Source organism: Octodon degus, unplaced genomic scaffold, assembly GCF_000260255.1.
Source record: "Octodon degus isolate 3935 unplaced genomic scaffold, OctDeg1.0 scaffold00109, whole genome shotgun sequence".
Taxonomy (NCBI): domain Eukaryota; kingdom Metazoa; phylum Chordata; class Mammalia; order Rodentia; family Octodontidae; genus Octodon; species Octodon degus.
The window spans coordinates 120,906-141,296 of record NW_004524685.1 but is presented as its reverse complement, the minus strand read 5'-3'; the positions used below and the strand labels follow the sequence as shown (position 1 = coordinate 141,296).

General features: G+C 39.3%; 1 protein-coding gene across 2 annotated transcripts in view; it reads right to left on the bottom strand.

The window, feature by feature from the left end:
• Positions 1-12,805: 12,805 nt before the first annotated feature.
• LOC101570303 (guanylate-binding protein 4) overlaps positions 12,806-20,391 on the bottom strand; it is a 51,460-nt gene continuing 43,874 nt past the window's right edge. For both annotated transcript variants that reach the window (XM_023724328.1, XM_023724329.1), the window contains exons 7-11: positions 19,499-19,779; positions 17,471-17,683; positions 14,581-14,683; positions 14,046-14,239; positions 12,806-13,080 (exon numbers count right to left, since the gene is read on the bottom strand). In XM_023724328.1, the coding sequence (XP_023580096.1) occupies positions 12,922-13,080; positions 14,046-14,239; positions 14,581-14,683; positions 17,471-17,683; positions 19,499-19,779 (950 nt within the window). In that variant the 3' untranslated portion in view covers positions 12,806-12,921. The remainder of the gene's footprint in view (positions 13,081-14,045; positions 14,240-14,580; positions 14,684-17,470; positions 17,684-19,498; positions 19,780-20,391) is intronic.

Below are 20,391 nucleotides of genomic sequence, written 5' to 3'. Positions count from 1 at the left end.
ACAAAAATAATCCAACATCATCTTTTCAGACCTTGGGCACTTTATTTTTTTTCTTTTGATTCCTACTCTACCTGACTCTGAGATGTAAGTGAGCATACTCTAATAGAAAGGGCGGTATCATTTCTAACATCCTGTTGTACTGAACTTGGAAAAAGATCACAAAAGCAGCCTCAACTAGTATGTACAGGAAAGCTTAAATACAGAGCACAAGACAGGAGAGGGCCCTGGTCAGAGCAGACAGGCTGAGCATTCCGGGCCTGGAGAGTGCACAGCAGAGCCTGCAGGGTAGAGATAATTTGGGTCTTCACCAGGTGCCTTGGTCTGAGTACAACTCAGAGCAGGTGGGGTAGGACCATGAGCACAAAGACAGAATCAGCCCATGAGACACAGATGTGAAGAGTTCATTGGAACGCAGTGGGCAAATGTTTGGTATCCCAGGCTTTCAGCTTTCAGCAATGAGTAGGGCCCTTGCAGAACCTTGCTGATAAAAGTAGAGCCTGTGGTGCCCTGTAGGCAGCAATAGGAAAGCAGCACCCACACTGGGCTGACCGCCAACTTCACCAAGCCGGTGCTCACTGTAAGCATCATAACATAAAAGAAGTATGTGCATTTCCAAATTCAGATACTGCTATATCTATCAATACTAGTTTTTTCAGCAATGTTCAACCTACAGTTAAAGAATTATAAGTTGTACAGAAAAATCAGGTTAAAAACTGTATTTTAGGCCTTTCGGTCCTCTCCTGCATGAGAGCTGATTGGGGGCCCTGAGCTTAGTAATAAACGGCTTTCCAAATTCCAATCTGGCTGATCTGGTTCCTGTTCTGAGTGACCCATAACATTTGAGTGCTTGCTGGGATCCCCTTTACTGGGGATCAATCTGAGGAACCAAAGTTTTCTGAAACCATTTCCTGAGGGGAGACTTTCTGGCCCCAGGGTGGTCTCTGAAAACTTACAAATTTTGTCATTTGTAACTCTGAGCTGTCTGTAAGTTCTTACTGGTAAGACATCTGTATCTGTATCTGCTGTGTTCAGGTGCCCATCTGGGAGTCCTAGGCAGTATTAGATGTAACAATAGCTCCTGGACTCGACTCCCTCTGTGACAGCGGATCGGAGTCTCGGATCTGTTTTTCTGTGTTTTGGCTGATTGCCGTTTGTCTGTCTAATAACTATATGCCAGTCTGCTTCTGTTTCTGCATCTTTGTTGCCCCTATAATGTTTTCTAAATAATTTTCAGGATTTCAGACAATGAGCCTCAGAGTATGGAGACTCCATATCCCCCAGAAAACATTGAACCTTCTCGGAATTGGAATGGCCCTCCTTCCCCTAGGCTGCTTGGCCTCCAGAAGGCTCTTTTAATCTTTCTCTTGCTTACCAGGCCCAGAGAGTCATCTTTGGAAATCTGGGACACCCTGACCAGGTCACTTACATTCAGGCTTGGATTGATCTTGTTTATGACTCTCTGAAATGGCTCAAGGGTTGCTGTGCCAGACACTGTCCCCAGACAACTGACCAATCTCACATGGTCACACTGGCAGTTTCAACTGATAAGAAGTGGATGTGACCCCCAACCATCACCCTCAGAACCCACTCATTCCACCTGCCACCCAGTACACAGATAAATTCATTATGTGGTTGTTAAAATGTTGGTCAAAATGTGTTGGTAAATCTAAACTAAAACATAGAAATGTTATAAGGTTATAATGTTTCTTTAATGGGACATTTTATGACTGTTTTGCATTTGTATGCATTGCATTCGAACTGGTTGCTAAACGTCCTGATATTCCTTGCTTGACTTTAGACATTAGCACTAGAGAAAATGTTTGCAAGCCTTCTAGTAAATTTTATGTAAATTTCTGAAAAATGGGACTTTTAAATCTAGTTCAGACTTAGGAAATACACATGCCTATGAAACATGTGACTCCTTTTGCCAGCTAAATGACATTAGGTCAGCAATCCGTTCTTGACCGCTGAAAGATCTCTACTGAACTATTGTACCTTTTTTTTCCTTCCCTTTCTGCTAGAAAACTAGGAATTCTACCCAAGCTTTTCAATAGAGCAACTTAATGAGTCACACCTTCAGAAATTAGACTGAGGCCGCCACTTACATTCTACAAGGGCTGTCAAGAAAATAATTTACATCTGTGTGTTACATATTAAGAGTAAAAAATGAGATTTCTGTAGCCTAAAAAGTGCTTACTTCAAATTGACCTTTTTATGCAATGGTTATGCTACCTTCTGTAAGACTCCTTTCACCAGAATAATAGTCTTATGTTCAGATTTTGTTTGTGTTAAAAAAAGTCATTGTTACTTAGTTTTAAAATGTAGATGTGGCTATTGGAGAACTAGGCAGTTCAGATGCCTAAGGCTGCTGCTTCCTGACCTTTGGAGACCTTTGGACAAGATAGCCTTAAGCACAGCCTTGCCTGCCCATCATTATTAGAAGTAAGGTTTCCCCTATTTGCATTTCAAAAAGGGTGGGCTTCTAAAACAGCTGTAATCCAAGCCCCTACAAGGCTACACCCATCCTTAGCTGAGTTTATGCAAGCTTTTCAAGGATAATATCTTTTAAAGAAGTAAAAAGACAGTTTAAATTTAGAACTTCCAGAGTTTACGTGCCTTTTTCTCTGTGACCTAAAACAGATGTCAGATTTAAAAACCTTTAGACGGCCCTGATAAGTACGTTGATGTCTTTAGAGGACTTATTCAGACTTATGAACTAGATTGGAAAGGTGTAATGTTAATCTGAAACCAAGCTTTGACTTCTATGAAAAGGCAGGCAACATTACAAGCTGATATTTCATTTGAAAATAAATGTCAAATTGTTAATTTTAAACAGCCAGAAGATAGACAGCCAGTCTATCTTGGTTAGCTGTAACAGGAACTAGCTGCCCCCACTGGAGCCCAAGCATGCAGAGCCCTGCTGACTTAATAACCAGGCAGGAAATTGTAATAAAAAATATTTTCTAGTGTGTATTCTTGAAGGTCTAAAAAGAGCTAAAACCAAGTTTTCAGTTATTTAATTTCAACTATTTACCATGAAAAAGATAACCACCCCTCTGATTTCTTAAATTGTTTAACAAAAAGCTGGTAAAGCATACTTCTTGAGACACTAAATCAGTAGGACAGATTACTCTTACAGATAAGCTAATTACTCAGTCAGCTCCAGATATTAGAAAAGAGCTATAAAAGATAGCTTTGTGCCAGACAACTCACTTGATACTTTATAGGGCACTAAGGAAACAATGTCCTATAATCGGAACTGGGAGAAAACCAGAAAGAAAAAGAAAAGAGATCAAAAATAGCTGCCTTTGTTGTGGCCTTAAAACAGACCCTAAATCTGATTCTCTGGGCTCCAAGAAGAGCTCAGTGACAAATAGGTTCATTGGTTGATGAAATTCATCTGAGACTGCTGTCTGAAGCCAGGCCACAGTAAGAGGGACTGCCTTAAGAGGCCCACAAGCCATGCCTTGACTGCTAAGGCAGCCACTAAAAGTGAGACTGCATTCTGAGGTGGAGGCCCCAGAGCTCAGACTCAACTTTCCAGATGGACTGGTAGGACTGAAGGGTGCTGGACTTGCCTCCTCCCTCTGGCTGGACTGATATTTCTACCTGTCATCTCCATGGAGGAGCCCTGAGTAATCACAACTAAAAGAAAAAACCCAGCCCATTGCTGGACATTGGCACAGGTCTCTTTGTCTTCTCCAACCCTTACCTTCATTCCAGTCATCATCATCTTGTTTTAGCTGTAACTGAGATATATTGTTCACGTACAGATAAAATCCTGCCAATGTAAAAAAGTTCTAGAGACACTGGATATGGTGTCCAATAGCTCTGGGTCTGTAGATAGAGCCAGGCCTTGTTTTTAGAGCATAAAACTCAGAGCCAGTGTTAAAGGATGAATCCCTCTATAGTGCCCCTTGCTTACAATAGGGACCATATCCAAAACTGGACCATATCCATTGGTTTAATCTGACTGAATACTGTGTATTTCATAAGAAGTTTATTAGGTTAGCCAGGTTGATTTCTGATGTAACTCAGGTATTTTATGCTGATAGTAAACAGAAGTGTATCTAGAAAAATATGCTAAACTGTACTTAAATTACTAAAAAGCATTAACAGTAAAAAATAAGGTATTAATCTGGTTTTCATATGTTCTCAAAACTTAGAGATAATTATAAGTATAGCTAGAGGGACTTATAAGAAACTGTCAGACTCCATAAATAAAGGGGTCTAAAAGCTAGTGGGTTATGATTGCTAGCCTCAAAGTTTATACATTTACCTGTTAGCTCAAATGTTTGTGCTTTGATTATACATGCTGTAATTTCTCAGAAAACTTGTTCTGTCCTAGAAGATATCAAAACCCAGGTAATCATGCAGGTAAAATCTGTTAACAGATATGCTAGATTAAGATTCCTTTTACTGGGATCCCCCAGATTTTGTCTTTAGAAACATATATTAAAGCCTAAACTAATTGTCCACCTGATAGATCCACGGTGATCTGAGCCTTCTCTGAGTTTCCTGCCTCATTACAAGAAAAGCTATCTTCATGTTCCTTGGGCATGGCCACCTGCAGGAGGCCTTAAAACCCAGAAGTTGTACCTTGCTCAGTGGACTCCAGGTATCTGACACAATCTGCAGAAGTTAGAAGGGTTTGCAGGAATGAATTTGTCTGAGTTGAGGTGTTTCATAGTAAAAAGGATACAAAATGGAATTATAGATGGAAAATGAGAGTGTTGATGCTAGCAGCCTACAGAAAAAAAGGCCAGTCAGGAAAAAGGAAAAAAGTTCCGCTTCCCTGGACCCAGACAGAAGAGGGACATTTCAAGCAAAAAATGTCCAAAGCTGCTACAGAATTAAAAAAGAAAGTGTTCATGATGGAGTCAGAGGAAGTTTCAGATAGAAGTGGTCATGGATCTTTCCCTCTCAGCCTGAGGAAACCCATGTTAACAGCCAATATAGGGGCTGGGAAAATAGCTCAATGGAATAAGAGCTTGCCTGGCAAGCACAGGGTCCTGAGTTCGATCCCTGGTCCCACAAAAAAAACCAAAAAAAAAAAAAAAAACAAACAAACAAAATACAAAAACAGCCAATATAAGGAGAAAGCCTGTTAAACTTTTAATAGATGCTCATGTAGATTTGTCAGTTACCCAGACAGTGGCCTCACTTGTCAACCAGAAAGTACTCAGTGTTTTCCATAGATCTGGCAATTCATGTGCCCCAGTACCCAATGGACATAGAAGATAAAAGGAATTAAACCCCACATTAAAGAGATATTTTTTTTTTTATTTTTAAAATTAATTTTATTGAGAAAGTAATAGCATTGAGACATTTTCAAAACAGGTTAGTAGGACATTATTCTTGTACAATAATTAATACATTGCATATTGTTGTCTTCATAGTAGTTATTCATAGTACAAGATGCAGACATGATATCTTGTCTAAACACTATTAGTACAAATCTTTCTTTTCATTGAACTAAGAGAAAGTAGCTGTATATCTAATACTATTTTATATATACAGATATATATTTATTTCACTACAAAATGGTCCTTCATTTACATCCCCCTTTTTTGGTTTATTTATGTCAGAGATGGGTATTCCACTGCCATTCAAATATTGTAGTTGCATGAATTTAGCAAAGTAATACAATATAGTCCAGTAGTCCATAATAGTGGTGGGTACCCACAGGACTGGCAATGTCAGAAGTTGCTGACTTGAGTTAAAGAGATATTTGTTAATGGAAAAAAACCCCAGAAAACTGTATTTTAAAGAGATAAAGCAAATAACAGTTATGGAGATATATCAAATGTTGGCTCAAGCAGACAGGACCTTTCCAATCTGTATGTTTATTGTGTTAGAGGATCCTTTGGGGGAAAAAGGAGCTGTTTGAAAAATGATCAGCATATATGAACAGATGCAAATTTTCTGCCAGTAAGTGGGAACTGTTAATAAAGTCAGATAGAAATTCTGAAGATGAAGAAAACTTCCTTTAAGGTTTTTAACAAATTACTAACACAGAAAACCACAGATCCAGTAGTAAAGGGAACTCCAAGAAGAGGAAACACAAAGATAAAGTCACTGATGCCCACCACTGGCAACGAGAGAAATCTCAAATACAAAGAAAATATTTGGAGAGCAACTAGAGAAATGCAAATATAATAATTAAAGAGACCCAGAGCCCAGGCTCAGTGTGTGAGTGAGACCACTCAGGGCCCAAGGGATCTTCACTGGAGCCAGCACCCAGGCCCACTTGTGAGTAGAACTTCTTCCATCAGACAGGCCCAGAGTGGAACCCTGAAGCAGAGTGTTGTAGCTCAAAAATCAGATGACAATGAGGCAAGTCCAAAAGTTAAAAGAAGCGCTTTATTTTAGCTGGTACCCAGCGGCGGTCTCTATGCAAGGTGCAAAGAAGCATGCCGGGTATTGATAAGGGGTCAGTATGTAAGCTTGAAAACCGCAAAAACAGGGAGGGGGTGGAGAGGAAGAAGTGACAGGGTTATTAGTTCATTGGGTGGTCTCATTGGGTGGGGTGTTGAAATCAGCAATCATGGGGTATAGCGGGTCATTAGTTCATCGGGTGGTCCTGTTGGGTGGGGGGGGGCTGAGTTGGCAGTCACACAGAGTTCATAAGATAAGAAAGTTTGGGGTACAGATGTCATAAGACTTGGGTCACAGGGGTGAGGAGTTGGGAGGGGTAGATGCATACAGAACAGGAACTCGGTGAGGTTAGAAGGGCAACAAAATGGAGTCAATTTTGACAGAGTACAACACAGAGCTCTCTGCAAAGAGGCTAAAGGCAAGACCCACCCAGCTGATCCAGGAGCAGAACATCTTGCAAGAGTGGCACAGCGAGTTCACCTCCAAGGGCTGCAGCAGGAAGAAGTGGAGCACAGCACCCAGACCCAAGCCACACCCACCTGGACAAGTTTGAACTTGGTAGATATGGACCTGGTGCTAAGGTAATAATTCTATCTAAACTCTACATCAAAGATCAGAAGACAGTGCTATACAAAATGTCAAAGAGAAGGAGCAAAATGCATTCTCAGGCCCTGAGCTCAAACTGCAGAAGACACTAGCATAGAAGAAATTGGAAATCACACACCTGAAATCTCTGAAATAATAGCATCTGAAGTAAAGAAACAACTGCAGAAAGGTATAGAGGAAATCAGATAAAAATAATGCCTTAAGTAAAAAAAGAAATGATAATTATAATGAAATGAGTACTAAGTGCTTTAAAGAAGACACTGATTAAAAAAAATAGAATACAAAAATGATGGAATCCTTGAATGAGCAATATAGGAAGGAAATAGAATGCATGAAGCAGATTTAAATTGATATACAGGAAGTGAAAACCTCAATAACAAGCTGGCAAAACTGTTTAAATGAAAGCAAAAATAGTCTTTCAGACCTTAAAGACACCATTTCAGCTAGTGAAAGGTTAGAAAAGGTCTCTTAAAAATGACTAGGATGCAGGAAAAATAATTAAACATCTGCAAGATGATGCAAAGATGAACAACCTAAGACTAATAGGCATCAGTGAGAAAGAAGGAGTCAATACAAATGAAATAAAAAGAATATGGATGGAAAAAGTAGCAGAAAGCTTCCCAAATATGGAGAAACAATCTGACATTCACATAACCAAGACATACAGAACTCCAAATAACATCAACCCAATTAAGAACACACCCATACATATAATAATCAAGATCCCAGAAATTCAGCACAGGAAGAGTATACCAAAAGCTGCTAAAGAAAAGAAACAGATCACAGTTAAAGGAAAACCCATCAGAATAATGGCAGATTTCTCTTCACAAAACATCAAGACAGAAGAGCAGGGAGCAAAGTATTACAAGTCTTGCAAGAAAACAAATTCCAACCTAGACTGATCTACCCTACAAAACTCTTTCAAGTATAATGGAGAAATGAAATACTTCCATGACAAAGAACAACTAAAGAATTTCATGATGACAAAGCCAACCCTACACAGACTACTAAATGATACTCTAGAGAATGATCAAAATGACCACAACTCCATGAATGAGAATAGACAGAATCCACCAAATGGAGCAAACAAACACAGGAGACAAAGAGGTATACAACAACAGTATTTCAATTATTCTTTTATATACAGCAGCAAAATATTTCCATCAGCATACTCTACAAATGAACTTCTCCTGCACCCTATGGGTGCATGATTCTGTCTGGGTCTAAAAGGTGGATATCAAGGAAATAGCAGTGACTCAGTCCCACAAGTGACACCTGGCCACCAGTAAGTGTTGTGGACATTATCCATGTCCATGACACACTAGAACTTTGTGCAATATCCTATCTGTAAACTGTTAAAAGTGCTGGTCATATATTTTCCATTCCAGTATTTATCTTATGCTTTATTCTTAGTAATTTTTTTTTTTCAGAACCAGGAATTGAACTCAGGTCCTTGGCTTGCCAGGCAAGTGAAAAGTGCTTATTCAACTGAGCCATCTCCCCAGCCCCAGTAATTCTTTACTATCATGAAAACTTTTTCTTAGTTCAAGTGTTTTGAAACATTTAATTTTTAATTAACTAATATTTAATTTTCTGAATATTGTTTAATCTTAATTTTTATTTTAAGATTTATACTGTTTTTTGACTTACAATCTACTTAAAGCACATGGTATGATATTTTCTCCTACTATTAGAAACTTTAAAAAGTATATTTGCATTTTTTATTGAATTTGTATGACTTCTTCCTTGTCTTTTATACACACACACAAAAAAATATGTGTATAACCTGACATAAGATTGATACTGTTTTGTAGAAATCTTCAATGGCCTCTTAAATGGGTTCATCTCACATATTTTACATAGTCCTGCATAACTACCATTTTGAGAGCTCTTTATTCTTTATCCAGGATTATACAGCAACTTCTTTTGCCTTCTGAATTATGCTCTTTGATATTTCCTCTATGCTTCATCTGGTATTAGAATATTTTGAGTTTGTACAACTGGAAAATATTTCACTTCTAGTTTTCAAAGATATGTTTGCTAAGTATAAAATTCAATGAGGACAGATCTTTTTTTTTTTTTCTTTAAGTCCTTTAATTAGTCTAGTTTCTTGCACACTTGTGTTTTTTTTCTTTCTAATGTGGAATGAGATACTATTTAATTTTGTTCTATAGTTAATACTTTTTATGTATATGCTTTAATGATTTTTTTTACAATAAGTTTTGGATAATTTCATTTTTGTGTAACTTGATCTGATTTTATTCAAATTTCTTGTGCAAAAGTTTCATTTTTTCTTGGAAGTGTGGTGCTGAAAATTCAACTAAATTCAGAAATTTTTTATCTTTAAATATTTATAGCCTACCCCTTTCTACTTTGAGAATTCTAATTATATGAATATAACTTTCTTGATTTTGGCACAGAGAGAACTATTATATGACTGATCTGTAAATTCTTCTTCATTTTTATTTTGGACAATTTTTATTGTTATATTCATTCAAGTTTATAAATAATTTATTTACACTGTGCAATTTATTATTAATCTTATGATGTGTATTCATTTTATTTCTCTAAAATTCACTCTGCATCTTATATCTTTCACATTTCAATATTTGCCTACAATTTTTAATATGTTATATAATTATTGATTTTCAATAAAGTCAATGAGAAAAAAGGGGATTTTAATTTTTTAAATAAATTTTATATTATATTGTGAAAAAAATAATAAAGAAGCACAGGTAAGAATATGAGTAGTTTCTTTTAGGGAAGTATGCAAGTTAAAAACAAAAGGAATAACAGCTTTAAAAATATTGAATAGTAAATGATAATTCAAAATTCTCTACATAGTAAAAATGTTTCCACAATGAATGTAAATAGATTGTTTTTAAGAGAAGCTGACAGAAGGCTGGCCAGAAAATTTAGCAGATAAAAGCACCTGCTTAGGCGACGCAAGGGCCGGGGGTTCCATCCGTGGCCTGCCATGCCAGCCCTGCCCCTGGGGCGCACTGAGAAGGCGATTTAGATTGGGCAGGGTGGCGCGCACCTATAATCCCAGCGCTTGGGAGGCCGAGAAACAAGTAGAATCACTACAAGTCCAATCTGTATAGAGAGACCATGTAGACCCAGTACTAAATACATAAAAAAAAAGTTAACCAAAAGAAGCTGATAGAAAAATGATAATAAATTCATTGTAACCCCAGTAACAGACTAAATCATTGCTAGGGAGGTAAAATACTTTTGAAGTTTATATGGAATTTCAAATCTTTGAGTAAAGTTAAGATACATTTGAAAGGCTTTGTGGATTGATTAGAGCATAAATTAAAGCACTTTACAGTTTAGCAAATAATGTGCTGTCATATGTGCACCCATGGTTGGAGAAATAAGCCCAATGTAAAAATTGAGACAGACCCCCCCCCCAAAAAAAAAAAAGAGACACCCAGAACACAGAGGCATAGCTTCATACTTCAACCTGAGTGGTTCTTTCCAAAGGTTGGGTTAAAGACTAACTTGTTATTAAAGTGTGTTGGGAAAAATGAGTCTTCTTTGTCCAGAAAACTATTTTGAACTCATATTCACACAACATAGATTTTCCATTCTTACTAAATTATAGAGCTAAATTAGAAAAGTATAATGACATGCTTTAGAACATAAAGAGATAAGTAACACCAGGGCCTTCCACAGCTGAAGGATTTCACACCGAACACAAGGCGCATGCACACCTGCCCAAGCACTCGCACGCACCCCACACATGCTGCTGGGGTTAAAGTAAAATATTGTTGGTCACATTAAGATGATGAACTTTCTTCATGAAAATTCCATAAGTTAAAGGGTGTCACAGAGGGACAAATGACACCGACCAGTCATCTCAAAGCCAAGATGCTTAAAGAACTTTTACAAATAGAAAAAATGCAAATTACGCAATAGAAAAAAACAAAAACAGCATTTCACAAAAATAAAGAATCAGCAAACACATGAAGAGATGTGTCACCTGGTTTGTCAGAAAAACATGCAAATTAACGTGTAAACAAGGTATCATCACACAGTTAGTATTCAAAAGAAATGAAAACTGTTGATGTGAGGCTGACATTGCTGTTCTGGCAAGTAGGTAAGCTGCCAGAGAGAATTTGAATGAAAAAAACCTAATGTAGAAAGATGCAATTAAACCCTAATCCTTGCTGACCTAGGAATTTCATTTCTGGGAGTACTACACAAGGAAATTTTCATGTAATTGTGCAAGTGTGTACGTCCAAAATTGTCCTTATTGACAGTATGTAAAATATAATTGTGGAAATACACATACAAGGTATGCAAGAAAAGTATCATGAAAGTTTAAATATTAAAAAAGTTATTACAGGGAAAGACACTGCCATTAACCTCACTCCAAATACTTCTACTCACTCAAATATCCTATTGTCATTTCTTTTCTTTTTTTAAAATGCATTTAGTACAAGATCTCTAGGATCTCACTAAACAGTTCGTACTCAAGTGATCCTCCTATTTTTAACCTCCCAAGCTCTGGGATCATAGGCATGTGCTCACATCCCCAGTCTCAGTCACCATCTCAGTGCGCCCTAGGGGTGGGGCTGGCACGGCAGACTGGGGATTGAACCCTGGTCCCTGAGCCTGCGTAATCAGGCACTTTAGTCCACTATTATCATTTTCTGAAGCAACTGGAGTCCTGTTTTGTGAGTGCCTTCATTTTATTTTATTTTATTTATTTATTTATTTATTTATTTATTTTGCAGAACTGGGGATTGAACTCAGACCCTTGTGCTTGCCAGGCAAGCGCTTATTCTACTGAGCCATCTGTCCGGCCCGTGACTTCCTTTAGAAGCAGTGTTGTATGAATGCCTTGCTGTCCTGGGTCAGTTTGACCTTTCATGATCATTTTTAGTTTGAGAAAGAGCCAGCAGTCACACTGTGCCATTCTGGTGAGTCATGGAGGAGGACACGCTAAGGTTTTTACAAGGCCTCGTTTTTATACTCGGAAGCAGCAAACACTTTTTTTTTTTTTTTTTTTTTTTTTTTTTTTATCACACCTATAAATACCCTCATAAGGAGAACTTCCAGAATTGCTTCAGAAAGTTGCAAAGAATAATTGGAATACATGTGTTTGGAATTGTGGGAGGCACAATTACTCCAGGCCTCCAATACTATTGCAAGTGAGTCTTTCTAAATCCTGTGAATCTGCCACACCATGACTCCATGCCACATATCCCTTAATGGTCACCTGAAAGCCTTTGACCTATAAAATTCTCTTGGTGCATTAGTCATTAGTGACGCTGACTTCCTCTTCCCCTACCTCTGCTGACCTAAGCTCCTCCTTCTTCTTTTACCCCACTTATTTCCCATAAGTCTCCCGCTATGCCCCGGAGGTGGGACTTCCTGTCATAGCCCGGTTGCCTAGTTACTTGCGCCTTTTACCCACCAACGTCATTTCCCTATGCCTCCACTATATGTACCCAGCACCTCCCCTGAATAAACGAGACTTGATCAGAATCCTGTCTTGTCTTCATTTCTCACATCTCCTGTCCTTTGTCCCCTCCTCAATTCCCCGCTCCTCTCCCAGGTGACCTTCCTTGACTGACCCGCTGGTTTGGGACATGGAATGAGAAGAAATATTTTTAGGGAGACTAATGAAAATGTGTCTTTCACTATACTAAATTTCTTAAAGACACATGTCACCATGTCCAGTCTCAATCGTTGTCTCAGAGTGCCCTGGGGACGAGGCCGGCATGCCTGATAATTTCTTTCTATTTTATTTTTTTCCTCAAATAAAACTGCTATGACACAGACTTTCATAGAGGCACACTCTTATGTTTTTAAAATTAAAGAAGTCTCTTTTTATTGTTTCTTTCACAGAAACTCTCAGACTGTATTACAATTGTGAACCACACATTTTCATCCCTAAACCAAATTAAGGTATTTACCAGCCCCAGGCTACCGTGGTAGGAAAGGACCAGTGACTTTATTACGGAACCGTACAAAGCGAGATTTCTTGCTTTTAGGTCTATTAATTTGCTCTCTTAGTTGCTGTATCTCTTCATTTAATGCTTCAGATTTGTTTTTAAAGTCATCCTTAAGAAATTCTTCTTGGACCTATAAAAGATGAAGAATTCATTTTTGAAAATCCTCATTGATTATCCGTCAGAATTTTGTATTTAATAATTTCTGCTGTTAAGTGCATATATGTATTTCTCTTTGACCTTAGACTATTCTTTGTGCTGTGTGTGGTGGCAAACCTTTGAATCCCAGTGCTTGAGACTCCAAGTCAGGAGGATTGCTATTGATTCAAGACCACCTTAGGCTACAAACTGAGGTCAAGGCCAGCCTGAACTGCATGTTGAGACCCTATCCTCCCCAAAAGAATATTCTTTGCTATTTCCCAATGTTTGATGCTCACAGGGAGCTTATCCCAGGTCCAGGAGAGATCTGCTCAGTATAATCCTACTAGAGTCAAGAGGTATCTGGTTCCTGCACAAGAGAAGCTCCTTGGCAGAGTGCAAGCTGAGCTCTAACTGCGGTAGAATAACCATGTTCATCTAACAGAGTATGGGAAATGCTGACTTTGTATGGAACACTGATTATCGAGTGCCAGTTTGGGACAAGGGGCTTATTTTGCCTTAGTTGTACAGAATGAAACAGGCAGAAATTGAATCAAATGAAGCACTTTCTGAACTTCTTCCCATCCCCCATCTTACATCAGGACAAATCTAATAAATTCAGATCAAATTCAGATCTGTTTCAGATCTCTTTTGATAGCTGCATGAAGAATTCTAAGCATGAGTGGACTAAGGCCGTATTCAAATAGAATACACTAAGACCACCTTATAATCTCAACAAACAGCCACCTGGAACCCTGGGGGACATTATTTGTACCCTTCAGAGCCTGACTCTACAGAGGTACTAAGTTCCTACAGGCTTCAGTAGGAGTGTGGGTCACCTAAGGTTTTAGTGAAACATTTACCTTTGGATTTCTCTGGAAATTACAGTTGGAATCAAGACTGTACTTAAAATTTTGGTCTGTTCCACCTCAGGCACTGGTAGGCCCTGTGCAGACTCACCTTCAGCTTGTGCTCCAACATGATTTTCTGTTCCCTCAGAATGTTCTCCCTTTCCTCATCCATCTTCTTCTTTAGCTGAGCCACATTTTCTTGGAAGCTTCTTTCCTGGGCCTCCAAATTTTCCTGCTGTTCCTTGTTTTTCTGCCTTAGCAGCTCCTGTTCCTTCTCAGCTGCCTCCTTTTTGGCCCTTTCAGCTGCTTCCCAAAGATTTTAGAGAGGGAAGGAACAATAGTCAGGCCTGAGCTCTAAGTGCTTGAGCTCAGAGATCAAACTGATTTTGAACATAGCCAAGGGAAAATGTCTCTGAATTCACCACCTATCCATGTCAGGAGGGTCAAGGTTCTGAATGTTATGGAAAGGCACTGATAGGCTGGGGGTGAACCTCTAATCTCTTTACTGTCCTCAGATTTATCAAGTAGGAGATCTATCATAGAATAGGAAGCTCCTTACTTGAGGAAATTTTTCCTGTTCAGGCAGCCTGCTGAGTCTGTGGCAACCTGTCTACTCCACCCAAGATTAGAAACCCTCACAGTACCTTCTATTTGCTTCTCTCCATCAGTGAGAGCCTTGTCAGAGTGCAGGATGGAGTTTTCTACACTAGTCTGAGACTGCAGGAAGCTCTGGAGGACTTCATTTGCCTGGGAACCAAGAAGAACAAAACTAGAACTAGAAGGAACTTCAGGCAGAGATCCAGGCTTCTGATGAGACAGCTATTATTCAATACACCTATACATATGTAAATTTCCCCTCCTTCTTAGGATCCCACAGAGATTCCTTTACATCTGTGGTCTCAGCTGAGAGACTTCTACAGAACTCTTTACAACAACTTCCTTCCCAGCCCTCTAGCCTCTCTCAGTGCCCACCACCCATGCCAAGTTACAGCTCAGATCAGATCATGCAAAGTTCTAGAAACACAGCTCCTTTTATTTGCAATATTTCTTTTCTTCTGCCTCGATGGTGCTCTTGGCTTTCCTAATGTGATACTTAACCTTCTATTTTCTCCCTCTAGGATGATTTCTAAGATGCCTTCTGAGATTTTCCAGGTTTGTTGAGGTGGGAGTAACAAAAACAACTGCATACATTTAAGGTACAAAACATTATGTTCTGATATATGTAAATGATTTCTATAATCAAGATAATTTATATATCCCTCACCCTATATGGTTACCTTTTGTTTTTATTGTAAGAACACTTTAGATGTACTTTCTCAGCAACTTTCAGGTGTGTAATAGATTATTTTAATTATAGACACTTTCTGTACATTAGGTTTCCAGAAGTACATTACAGAATAATGTATGTTTGTATCTATTTATCAGTATTTTTCCCCCAACCCCTCATAATCACCATTCTACTGTACATGAATAGGAGTTGGACTTCAGGATTTGGTTTGTGTCACTAGAATTGAATGCCTTCCTACGTCTTTCTTAGAGTAGTGTCCTTACTTTCATCCATGGATAATGGTATGAAGATACCTTATCCATGCCATCACAACAGACAGACTTTGTTAAGTCTGAATAATATTTCATCATATTTATGTAGTAATCAAAATATTATGATACTGGTATTAAAAGTGTATGAAAATAAATAGAACAAAAATTCCAAGAAAAAATGAAATTGGACCTTTATCATAAACTTTACATAAAAAAAAAGTAAACACAAGATCTAAAAGTGTAAAACTCTTAGAAAAAAACACAGGGGAAGAAAAACCTCTTTGCCATTGACTTTGGCACCAGGCTTGGTGACACATACCTGTAATCCCAGCACTCAAGAGGCTGAGGCAGGAGTATGTGTGAGGCCAGCCTGGGCTACAAAGGGAGCTCAAGGCCAGCCTGAAGAACACAATGAAGCCCTGTCTCAAAATGACAAAAAGAAAAGAAAAATGACAACATGAGATTGACTTTGGTGATGAATGTTTGGATTTGATACCAGTAGCCCAGTTAAGAGCAGCAAAAATAAATGTGGGAAGACATCTGACCAAACAGTTCCTACACAGTAAGAGAAATAAGCAATGGAATGAAAAGGCAATATATAGAATGGGAACAATCTTTGTAAAATACATCTGGTAAGGAGTTAAGGTCCAATGCACACATGAAACTCATACAATTCAGCTGTAAAAATAACAACCTGATTTTTAAAATGGACAAAAGACCTACACAGATATAGTTCAAAAGAAGAAATTCAAAGGCCCAACAGATATTTGTAAAAGTGCTCAACATCACTAATCATCACTGAAATACAAATCAAAACCACGGGGAGGTATCAGCTCACACATGATGGACATAATCTAAAAATAACAGAGGTTGCTGAGAATGTTCAGGAAAAGGAAATTCTGTAGAACTGTTGGGGGAATGTACATTTGTACAGCCTCAAAAGACAACAACATGAGGACTTCTCAAAAAAAAAAAAAAATCGAAGTCTCCTGGATGCCACCTCAGTGCTATCACCTGCCTGGTGTGCGATCTTAGGCTACTCGTTTGGTCCTCTATGGACTACAGTTTTTTAGTGCATCAGCATGGAAGACAATGCCTGTAGCACCTGGTTTGTGTTACTCTCTGAGGCCTAAATTGGCAATCCAACCAAATCACTTAATACACTGTATACCTGGTATCAAAAGGGATGCTCAATTTCTCTTAGCTGCCCATTTACTGTGGGTACATCCCAGGTATTGTAGGCCAGCCTGGGCTACAAAGGGAGCTCAAGGCCAGCCTGAAGAACATAATGAAGCCCTGTCTCAAAATGACATAAAGAAAAGAAAAATGACAACATGAGATTGACTTTGGTGAGTCAACTGACAGTTATCACACTATTGCCAAAGGAACAGTGCTCTGTTCCTCCAAAGTAAGATCACCTCATGGAAAAGAATATAACTGTAATTGCTTCCATATTGTATCTCCTACACTTACTCCTCAAGGTATCTTTTTTTTTTTTTTTTTCATTTATGTATTTGGTACAGGGTCTCACTATGCAGCTTGGACTTGTAGAGATCCTCACATTTTTAGCCTCCCCAGTACTGGTGTTACAGGGGTCCATCACCATGCCTGGACTACTTCACTGGCTCAGCATGCCCCTGGGGGAGGGCCGGCATGGCATGTGGCACTGGGGATCAAACCCTTGTCCTTATGCTTGCCAAAGTGGTTGTTTAGTCCATTGACCTATCTTGCCAGATCTTAAACTACCCATTTTTTGATAAATAAATGAAATGGTTTGTTTCGCCTGAATTCTTAGTTCAAGGTCCTCTTTGGGAAGAATTAGATCTGGTTTATATAAGACTATCTAATTGATAGTAGACATAAAAATGAAACAAATATCAACATATTGCCACACTCTGCTTAAGTTTTAGAAATGGCACTGTGGTCTTACACCTTTAGAAGGAGCAGCTCTGACTCTAGCCTGCTGGCCGTCCCCACCCACTCCATGCTCCTCACCTTAACGCCTTTCCTGGGCAAAAGCTCATAGCCCTTTTCAACCTCCCTCCTTGCTTCTAAGTAGAGCCGGTGGCCTCCAGGAACAGAGAAGATTCCTTGTGAAATGTTGTCCATTAGGGACGCTGAGAGCTGCTCCAGCTCTTCCTGGCAGTATTTAGTAGATGCTGCCTCATTCTGCAGCAAGAAATCTTCCTTCTTTTTCTCCACAGTGCTCTGCCAATATAATGTAGGGAAACACAGTACACAGTGATAGGTTATTGCCCTAGTGTGAATTGCAGAATTATTCTGATGGTTGTCTGATATGGCTTATCTTCCCAATGACCACTTCCTCCTCTTTCCCCACTCCAGTCCTGCGTACAACCTCCTTTGACCTTTTCCGCCCACACAAGGGAACCTCCAATCAGCTCCTTACACATCACTAAACCTGTCCCTCAAGCTCTGCCCCTGGCAGAAGTCCATGAAGCCTCAGGCTCCCTGTCTCAGGTCAGAGGATCCGCCCATCTCCTGCCCTTGGTCCTCTCCGTGTGTTTAGAGTCAATAAAGGCTTTCCCTCCACCATTTCTGCTTCACTGCTGGGCCACCACTACTGCTGTTGCTTTTGTCTTTAAAACCTATCACAAAGGAGGTTTTAGAAGGAAGAGGTAACTGGGATTCTCTTTGAAAAACAACAACAGAAATCTACAACAAACAACCCACACAAAAAGCTGAAAACCCCCCACACTGCAACAAAAGAAAACCAAAAAATCAAGTCTGAGTGCCTCAGCGTGAGCTGGCACATAGTAAAGAGTCGGGAGACTTTGGTCCTAATTCCTGATTCCTCTGTGACTTCTGCAAGGTCTCCTGTGTGAGGCTCAGTATCCATCTGTAAGATGATGACTTCAGAAGATTTAAGCTTTATAATTAGTTCAGCTATAATATAACTAACAAGGACCCAAACTCTACTAATAACCAAAGGATTAAATTCTGAGTAAAAGTAAAATATCAGAGAATTTGAATTACTGTAGATAAAAATAAATTCCTGATGAACTAAATTTCCAGGAATGATTTCCACGGAATGTGGATTCTTTCACACACTATGTCAGTGACAGCTTGAGTGTGTGAGAAACAGGAACAGGTACTTTTTTTATTTGTGAAGTATTGAAAAATACCATTTCACTAGATTTCCTCAATAAGAACTAAAATACTGGCTGGTTTTCAATTGGTCTACAGAATGTAACACAACTTTCAGTGATGGTGCCTGTGGACTGCAGAATTAAGATGTCTTAGGAGAGGTCTCTTCCTGAAAGACCCCTTTGTCTGAGAATAGGACAGTGTTCAATCTGTGATTACATATGTCACAGGTGATAAGTGGACTTTAAGAAACGGAGAGCACTCTGTTTGGTATAAGGGAATCCTAAGCAGCCTTAAAAATAGTTTTCTCGGGGGGGGGGGGGGCTGGTGAGATGGCTCAGTGGTCTAAAGCACCTACTTAGAACAAACTAAGCTAAGCAAAGCACAGGGACCACGGTTCAATCCCCCAGCACCACATGCCAGCCAGTCCCGCCCCCTGGTGGGCTGAGCTGGCCACACACACAAAATAAATGAATAAATAAATAATAAAAAAATAAAAAATATATTAAATGAAGGAGCATTAAAAAATAGTTTTCTCTAGCTTTAGCTTGTTTCTGTAGCTTGCTTGCTTGGAGGGTGTAAGGGCTTCTGCAAAGCCTCTAGATGAGGCCTAACCCCATGAGACGCCTGGTGTTCAGCTTGTGCAGCAGGCAGAGTGCTTAGCCACCTTGGCTGAGATCCACTAGAAAACTGTGAGCTAACAGATGCATGATGTTGTGTAGACAATTTATTTTGAGGTAATGGTAAATTAAGTGCCATTTTCTAGAGTGCACTGCAGCCCTAAGAGGCCTGTTAACCACACTAATCCAGGTTCTTTTTATAAGGAGATGGATTTAAACAATGGAATAAGGAATGTGGAGTGTAAGCCTCTTTCTAGAAGGACAAGGCTGAGAAAGGATAAATGCCAAGGTATATTACCGCCAGCTGCTCCTGGAACTCCTGATTTTCATCCTTGAAGGAGCTCTCCATGAAGACCGCGATGGCCTCCTTCTCGCAGGCGGCGTGTACGTCCAGCAGCTCCTGGAGCGTGTCTGTGGGGAGCCGCACTCGCTGGGCCATCTGCTCGCTGTAGTGGGCGGCTGCCTTTTGCACTGCCGCTGCGTTCTCACGCTGGGCCAGAGTGGTCACCGCGTTCTCCAAGCAGGGCACTTCCCCGCTGTTGATGGCCTTCACGTAGCTCTCCACCAGAGCCCCGAGCCCTGAATGATGTGTATTTAGAGAATGCATGGAAAGTTCTCACTCATTTCACAAGCTTTAATGAGCGTCATTATAAAAATCACAACTTCTGTATACCCTAAAGGTTTTTTCTCCTTTTCTTCTTCCTCTTAGTTGCCTCTAACCCCAGATCTTACTGGCTCATCTCTGTATGAGTCAGTCTCTTTCTAACAGCATCACTGCTTTTTCCTACACACTCTTTCTTTTGTATGCAAAATTAAATTACTGATTGCAACCAAGAAGTTCTAGGATTTGCTGGAAAAACAGTTTCCCATTTAATAGCAATAATGAACTGATTAGATAATATGAATTACATAATTTGATATTCCCATTTTCAAAAGAGAATGCAAAGACCTTTATTAAAACCATATCATAACTCTGAAGATGGCACCATAGAGTATTGAACCTGACAGGGCCTATCTTATGAGAACTGAACTGTTACAAAGATCTCATTGCCACGAGGATAGTGCTGCTTAAATTTGTTTCTTAAAGCCAGAGAGTTTCCATGAAACTCTTAGCCTGCTTTATATTTTCTAACTTTATCAGTTCATAACATATGTGAACCTGTCATCCTATGGGACTTATCATTTTAAAGA